This window comes from Diadema setosum, chromosome 1 (genome assembly GCF_964275005.1).
Source record: "Diadema setosum chromosome 1, eeDiaSeto1, whole genome shotgun sequence".
In the NCBI taxonomy this organism is placed as follows: domain Eukaryota; kingdom Metazoa; phylum Echinodermata; class Echinoidea; order Diadematoida; family Diadematidae; genus Diadema; species Diadema setosum.
In genome coordinates this window covers 21,297,265-21,305,939 of record NC_092685.1, presented here as the reverse complement: position 1 = coordinate 21,305,939, position 8,675 = coordinate 21,297,265, and the positions used below count along the sequence as shown (strand labels likewise).

The window sequence follows — 8,675 nt, the reverse complement described above, 5'->3', positions numbered from 1 at the left end:
AACCCTCCACCGCGCAGTAATAATAATTTCCGATTGGGTATGGCTCGGTGACTCGGTAGAGTCTTTTAAAATTGTCGGACACTCAGCCAGCATTTCATTCTGCCGCCCAGCATTCCAGCGAGCATAATCCAGTTTATCCAGTTTTACAGTCTGCATCTGCAACCAACGTTAAAATGGTGAGCTACTACATTGCTAAATCTCTTGCACTGTCACAAATAAAATCAAAAGAAAATGAGTTTGTTTGGTTCCTTCCACGCAAATCGTGATTCAATTGCTTAATGACGGTAATGTGCAAGATATATAACAATGATAATTTGATTTCCGTAAAAAAAAAAAAAAAAGTCATTCTACTATTGAGAATACTGATTACGTGTTGTTGATTGAAGAAATAATGTGGGTACATCAAGACTAATATCCACAGCTACTTGGTCCTGTATTATGGCGCGTTGACACCAAGCACGGTACGGGCAACGGGCCGGGTTTTTGCTAAAATGGTGCGCCTTTAAGGAACCATGTCTAGACTGGATGGTTCTATGTCACAATATCACTTCTGCATGCGCTAATAATTTCGTTCCAAAATTAATCTTCTACAGAACAGACAACCCACGTCGGTTGAGAATGATAAGGGCATTAAGTTGCCACTAAACTCATAGTGTTCGAGACAACTTAAAGCCCTTCTCATTCTCAACAGACGTTAAAATAACAATGACTGGTGATTTGTTGCTGTTGATTTTGACATAAGAATAATATTTTGGGTGATTTTGTGCCAAATTGCTATTTTTCTTAACAGAACCAGGCATGATTCCTTTCGGCGCACCATAGCAAAAATCATGACGGTTGTCGTTACCGTGCTCGATGCTACATTTGTAACAAGCTCTTATTCTCGAAATCCGCCTTCTCTGATTTATTTTCTACTCCGGCTGATGACATAAGCATCTTCTACTCGAATCGCAAGCCTCACGCTCTTTTGTATGCAGTAAACGCTAAATTAAGGACTATCATTTAAGTGGGTACAAACTAATGAACTGTTATTTAAGTGGACTAAACTAGTAACACAAAGAACGTCCTACCTTGTAGATAATATTATGTGAACGGTTTGCAATCGAATAAGGCTGAATTCAAGAAAGTTTTTTGGTCTTTACATTGATTTTCATAGTTAGCATAATGATTATGGTAACATTATAGGAAAATGCCAAATATACGGAACAAAGAACCTTCAAAATAGCCAAACTTTGGAATGACAAATTGTAACCTTGTTTACGTTTTACTAGTAATGTGTTAAATAAGTGCTGAAAGTGTTGCCTATTAAAAAACTGCCTATTATATAGGAAGTGTATATATTCACCATTTCTCTCTCTCTATTTCTCTACCTGACTCTCTTTCTCGTCCACTGACAGGCCACTGAAGCGCAGAAGCAAAGTATGTATCAGTTCTATTTTGTTTTGTTTCGAATAATTCATTATGCAATTTTTTTTTTTCAGCACACACAACAAAATGACATATGAGATACCACAATCTGTTGAAAAGAAAGTGGGAAAAAAATTGCAAATCATGATACAGTGGTTTTGGGGTGGGGATTGGGAAAGATGAATAACGTTGGGTTTCTTTGTGTGTGTGTGTGTGTGTGTGTGTGTTTGTCTGTGCGTGTGTGTGTGTGTGAGTGTGTGTGCGTGTGTGTGTGCGTGCGTGTGTGTGTGTGTGTGTGGGTGTGTTTCACGATTGTACAGCGATATAAAAGGGGTGGTATAGTATTGATTGAGATGGGGATTCAGCTTTTAACTTTGTGCGAGATACTTAATAACAAATTAATCTTAACGAGCACACAATTTCTAAGAGGAATTCACAGTTTATTTGATGAAAATCGGTTTTGAAATGGCTGAGATATCCAAAAACTAAGTAAAACAAGGCGATCCCACCAAAAGATGGGTCACACCTTTTATTAGGATCGCTTTGTTTTGGATATCACAGTCATTTCAAAACCAGTTTCCATTAAAAGGAATAAACTTTGAATTCCTCTTAGAATTATATGTTCTTTCATATTTAGTAAGATGGTCCTCATTATCTCAATAAAGACAGTTGGAAACCTGAAGTCCCATCTCAACCAAAACTATACCATCCCTTTAACAGGATGTTAATGGTGATAAGACAGGGTTGATTATGTTAAAAATGTATGTTACTTTTCTTACACCTTCCGTCTGTACGGAGCCCAGTCAAGGGTTCTTTTAAGGTCCGAGGAGAATCAAACTTTGTGAAGTTCTTTCTATATCGATGATGTTATAAACATTGACGACATAGCCCCTGAATAAATAACAAGCGGCACTATTAAATGTGCTACCTATTCCCTGCATGCAGTCACCTTTATCCATGTATATTGATGATGATGTTTATTACCGCTCACAGAATACGAAAAGGCGTTTAATCTCTTCGACAAGGATAGCAGCGGTAAGATCAGCACGTCTGAGTTGAAGAGTCTGCTCGAGTCAATCGGCCAGGTTGTCAGCGATGAAGACATCAGCAGCCTGTTGGATTCTGTCAAGGATCGCGATGGTGGTAAGATTCTTTACTATTACGGCCTACTTTCCTACTATGGAACTGTGGCATTGACTTGACAACTTAGATTAAAGCAACAAGCTGGGATATGTTCAGAAGACGAGTAGATATTGACCAAAAAAAATTTGAGTAAAGTCAGAGTAAAGGAATCTTCATTGTTCAGACAGTCCTCATGTTATTTATGTTTTATCAAAGTTTGCTTAAAGATAGATGCAAGGGCGGTGTTTTTTTTTTTAATCTATATCTTCGGGTTGTTGTTTTTTTATTTCACATAATATTATGCTGTGTATATTGAATATTACCCTTATCATATAGTAATAATTGGTATATTTCGTAATTGTCTCCCTTTATTTTGTTACTCTGGATATTTCATACTTTTAAATTTTCAATGTAAATTGAATGTAATTTTATTTTGTTTTTATTTCTTGGTTAATTTCATATTTCTGTTCGCCTATATTATGTGTCTTGCCTACAGTACGTAAAGTTTGTGTCGGTTTTATGCAGTTGTTTCAGTTTGTACTTTATCGATGATTATCGATGTAGATTTTGATTCATCCAGGTAGTATGCTAAAAGCATGTAAATCAAATCTGTTCGACTGGACTTGTGAAAATCACGGAGAGAACAGTTTCGTGGCTTGTTCGAGTCACTTCTTCAGCTCTGTCTAGCTGGCGAGCATCCACCCGTGGAGGGTGAATGGGCGGGCGGTCCGGCGATGTTACTGCCTTTATTCCACAAAATTCCTCGACGTGCAGACAATGAAGTCAGTAACCATCGCCCATTCACCCTCCACGGGTGAATGCTCGTCAGCCAGACAGAGCTGAAGAAGTGACTCGGACGAATCACGAAACTGTTCTCTCCGTGATCTTCACAAGTATGTCCAGTCGAACAGATTTAATTTACACGCTTTTAAGGCTATTTGTTGTGTTTTAATGCCTGGACTATACATGTACTAAAAAAATAGCTTGGCTGATGTCAGTACTATGAACAAATTAAAAAAGGAAATAAATGGAATGAATGAATGAAATCAATAATATGATTGTAAGAATGTTATTTTTTTATTTCATTATTATTATTATTATTATTATTATTATTATTATTATTATTATCATCATCATTTGCATATGCATATGCATGTAATCTATTTCGAGTGCCTGCTAAGGATGCACTGAACATTAAGCGGTCATGGCAGTGACGGCTGCCCGTCCCCTCCGAAGGGCCTGTTATAGGCAATGATGATAAACTTCCCTGTCTATTAAAAGGAAAATCCAGTCCAAATATAAGTTAGTCTGATGAGAAAGAGTAAAATATTACAAGTTCAACGGTGAAATTTTGGTCGAAATCGGGTTAAAAAAAAGGTACTGATGACATTTTGAAGTTTGGCTAATTTTTCAGGAAACAGTGATTACTGAAAGTCAATATGAATATGCAAATGGCAAACTGAGCATGTCATCCCCACACAACTTGCCATATTGTTTGTTCATACATTTTTTAAATTTCTAGTTTTTCATTCAAACGCAATTTTGCCCGAGGCTCAAATCCTGATATATCTAACTGATAACTATTCTGAAGTTATTCAACCAGGAATAACATCATGTTTCAGACTTCAATGACAGAAACATCGAATTTTCATTTTGTTTTTTTGTACACGATCAATGGAAAAATTGTGAGGGTATGGCATGGTCAGCTCACTTATTTGCATATTCATATCCATTGTACAAGAACTGTTTTGCCGAAATTAGCAAAACTTCAATATTTCATAACTTCCTTATTTTTCATCCGATATCAGTCAAATTTTTGACCATTGAATTCGTAAGATTTTACTCTCTTTTTTCAGACTAACTTATTTTTGGACTGGATTTCCCCTTTAAAGGGCACAACCGCGGCAGCAATGCAGGGTACTCGACACAAGACCTCGATTGATGGCCTGGCGCCGTAGTCTTATCCATAACCTTACATTAAAATTCACATGGATATGGTAGAACTTGTGAGACTATTTTGTCAATTCTGTTGGCCAACTTGCCACTTTCTTTGATAATCCTGACAGTCTCTTTACGTCAATTCTGGCAATTGCTTTGTGCTACGGACCTCTACTTCCTCTCCTTCGGTTCTTCCTTCTCTGTTAAGCCAATAAACTGCCCCGTCTATATAGTTGTTTCTTGCAGTTTGCCTTTCTATATAACACATTTTGTTTCCTCAATTATTTTCTGTGTGCGTCTGTGTGTGTGTCCGTGTGTGTGCTCCTATTATCATACCATTTTTCTTTTGTACTTCCCATTATTGAATGGTTGACTTTTCTACATGCTTGTCCGTTGCCTGATCCTCTCTTTTCCAATAGCACAATGACTTTGTTCAAATAGTTTGATATACTTACGATTTTTCCCCGTTATCAAAAGTAATGTTGAGTATAATGTCCACAATAATCATGTATTACATTCTCGTTTTTGTTTTATTGTATTTGAAAGAATGTGTGTGATATTATAACAAAAATTTGAATTGAATTGAAAGCGTGAAAAGAAAAAGAGTTGGGTCTGTGATTTCCTGTAATGATGATTGTATGCCCCCACCCGCCATGGATGTTCTCATAACTTCACAACGAGTTACAGCCAGCGTTCTGTGACGTTTTGCTTTTCTCCTTACAGATCGGACTACACTCAATTTGGAGGAGTTCACTGACCTGGTAGAATCTAGAGTTGCGGGTCTAAATAAATCGGTACTCTTCGCACTCTCCGAACTTGATACGAACAAGGATGGCTACGTCGAGTAAGTATTATGTCCTTGATTAGCAACATACTTTTTGACCTCAACTACAATTCCTCATGCAGTCAACTCCGTGGCGATACCCTTGCAACCTCAGTGATTTTTGCTATTTCTGTAGCCGACAATATACAGTGTAAAGATTCTTAAAACACATTTTTTTTTCCTGCAGCAGCAATTCTATAAAGCTTTCTATGAGAATTAAAAGAATAATTTTTCTGCTTTTCTGTCGTGTCCTGAGATAAACATATAGTAAAGTAAAGAAAGGCAAGTAATCCTAAATGGGTGTTCCTTCAGAATTTGAACGAATGACAAAATATTTTTGATTCTCTGTGTCAATAATATATTGTCTCATGACGTTCGAAGTGAACCATTAAAAATAGCCCTCCTAGTATAACCTGACTGAAAGAGAATGGAGAAGAAGCACAAGAGACAAGACTCCCCAAAGAAGTTGCAAGGTAACCCCAAAATGAACTGATTAAGAATTTTGCTGATAATGCTTTGATTTTCTTAAAGCGTCACCTCGCATGCAACGCAGGAGTGACTAACAAAATGATAGGTCTCTGAAAAAGTCTTCTCGTACTTGCTCTTCCAGAAGAAGAATGACCAAATATTATACAAATGCTTCGTTTCCGAACGTACTGCCGATAACTAATTTACGCAGGGTAGCTTCACCCTGCGTTCTAAAAACCGCCCCCCCCCCCCCACCAACCCACCCACACACACGCACGCACACACATTATCATCCTGGGCATTCCCAAGTTGGTCCCAAGCAGCAACATTAGTAAAACACATCACGGCAAGTTTGAGGAAAATCGGACAATCGATGCAAAAGTTATTGATATTTAAAGTTTTGGTGTTGTAAGCACTGGGTAAGGAGACCACTAGAGTTCATGACGTCATGTGTGGACAACAATTTAAAGAAAATATAAAGAGAATTCCACATTTTCATTAAAATTACACATTCCATCAACTTGACACTGACATATGTTACGGATTTAGTAATTATTCCTCCCTCTTTCTGAATATTATTTACATTTTCTTCATATATTGTTGTCCACACATGATGTCATAAATTCAGGTAGTGTCCTTAACCAGTGGTTCCAACATAAAAAATTTATAGAATTAATAACTTTTGCACCGATTGTCTGATTTTCCCCTAAACTTTCACTGATGTGTTCTACTAATGTTGCTGCTCTCACTCAATCCACATTATTTTCTCTTTGGGTTTTGGTTTCCTTTAATGAGAGATTTTCAGTGACAGTGATACCGTTGTGTGTACGTATTTCTTTTTCTCTCCCCTTCAGTCCTAACGAGCTTCTGAAGTCCCTAAAGGTAAAGCTGGCGGGGAAAATGATAGATGAGAAGATCAAAGACATTTGTGACAAGATGATGGCTCAAGCTGACAAGGACAAGGATGGAAGGATCAGCTACAAAGGTGTCCTTTTCTCTCTTTGATGAAAGCATATTTGAATTTTCCTCTTTCGGCAGGCAGGGAGAACAATAATTATGTGTACTTTTCGTACCCAATAATATTCTTTGGACTTTTCGCTATGTTCACACATTGCTGTAGACGTCTTATCCAAAGATCCTATCTAGTACATGGATTTTACAACTGTAAGAATTGATAATTTTGAATGGATTGCCTGATTTTCCTCAAATTTTAATCACATAAAGTGTAATGCTGCATAGATTGTATTTTGTATTACTACGTTCGATAAATTAATGTACATTTATATTTAGGAGAAATCCATCTTTAATGAGTTTGACCAAGTGAACCTTGTGCAATCATTACGTAAGAATGATTTGCCTGCGTAGAGGCATATGGTCTTTGTATATTTTTTTCCCTTTGAATGAATATGTTTGTTTTGCTTTCTTTTCACTTAGGGATTTATGTGATCAAACAGCATAAAGAGGAACATCATAATGATTAAATCATATTCAATTGATATCATTAAATTAGATTCGAGAAAAAATACGGACAAAGTCGTGTTTGAACACAAATGCGCACGCACACACACATCATGTACATACACATAGGTCTATACATACGTATTGTAATATAGGGGGCACGCATGGGTTCGTGTGCTTGTGTATCTCTTGTGGTCCATGAAATAAAAAGAAATACGCAAGTCTTGCTTTCATTTAAAAGTGAAATGAAACGAAACTACTAGCATGAAATCATGCGCAATCTGTTGATTTAGAACGATATTTAGCGTAAGGGGCTTTCACGCACCTGGATTGCATTGAGTTACATAGTGTTGCGCACCGACAGCGCCGGGCTTACGCTACCTTACGCTGTACTTACGCCGGTCTACGTAACAATTCGCCGAGCGACACAAAGGGGTTCGCGGGGTAAAAAAGAAGAAAAAAGAACTATTATGTTTATATTTCTTTCGCGCTCTTTCGGCGTAAAGCGCAGCACGCAAATAAACACGGTTTATTATGCAGAACACTTCTATACGCAACACTACGCTACTGTACGCCAATGTCTATTCAATAGTACGCTACGACGAAAAATCCTTTAAGGCTGGTACATGTACCAATAAAAATGTAAACACGTCTTTTTTTCATTCTTTCGATCGCTTGTTTCCGTGTTTGTTTGTCTGTTTGTTTGTTTGGGTTTTGGGGTTTTTTATGAGTACGCGGCCTATTTCGGTGTAGTCGGTATAAGCAACACTATGTATAACAGGGCCGGTGTGACAGCCACTCATTATTACGTCCATACGCATAATGATGGGTATGAGTTTCAGATTGCTTTCCATAATACATGTTTGTATTTATTTTGTCTATTTCTTTCTCTCTCTCTCTCTCTCTCTCCTTCTCTCTCTCTTGCTATCTCTTCACTTCGTATATCCATGTGGAGGGTTCGCCATGCGAAAGTCTTAAAGCATATAGGCCTAAGTGATTTATTGGCAATCACCGAATTAGATACCTTTTCGTTTATTTGATTCTTTCTGTTCTGTTTTGTTTCCTTGATTACAGAGTTTGCAGCGATGATGTAAGAGAACGGTCTCGAGCAGTCTAGCACGAACGACTGCATGCAGTCCTGGACCTCAATGTTCTCGTAAGCAACCCAGTCAACGTCGTCATGGAAAGCATCTTTTTCGCCATGGTTTTATATCAGTGACTGACAAAGCTAAATGCAAGATTTCTTCTGTAAGGGGTGAAAGTACTATCTCGTGGCTCGACACTTCCTGAATTTTCTTAATTTCAAATTTCCTTATTTGAAATACATTTCCAACTCATAAAAAATAACCCATTGTCGCGCCTGTACTATATTTCTAATGTAGGCCTACATAGAATTATTTTGTACCACAAACAGAGCATACCCTGAAAATGTCTTGGGTATAACCGTTCCTGTGTCAAA

General features: G+C 37.5%; 1 protein-coding gene across 1 annotated transcript; it reads left to right on the top strand.

The window, feature by feature from the left end:
* Window positions 1-278: 278 nt before the first annotated feature.
* LOC140235389 (uncharacterized) lies at window positions 279-8,416 on the top strand. The gene is made up of 6 exons (XM_072315743.1): window positions 279-284; window positions 1,398-1,419; window positions 2,401-2,550; window positions 5,191-5,311; window positions 6,613-6,743; window positions 8,291-8,416. Exons 1-6 carry the CDS (start codon window positions 279-281, stop codon window positions 8,308-8,310), a joined length of 450 nt encoding a protein of 149 aa, XP_072171844.1. The 3' UTR covers window positions 8,311-8,416.
* The last annotated feature ends 259 nt before the right edge of the window (window positions 8,417-8,675 follow it).

Excerpts from the sequence above, each read along its gene's own strand:
- LOC140235389 (XM_072315743.1), top strand. Across the intron at positions 5,312-6,612 it reads AACAAGGATGGCTACGTCGA|TCCTAACGAGCTTCTGAAGT; the intron begins GTAAGTATTATG and ends TCTCCCCTTCAG. Across the intron at positions 6,744-8,290 it reads TGGAAGGATCAGCTACAAAG|AGTTTGCAGCGATGATGTAA; the intron begins GTGTCCTTTTCT and ends CCTTGATTACAG.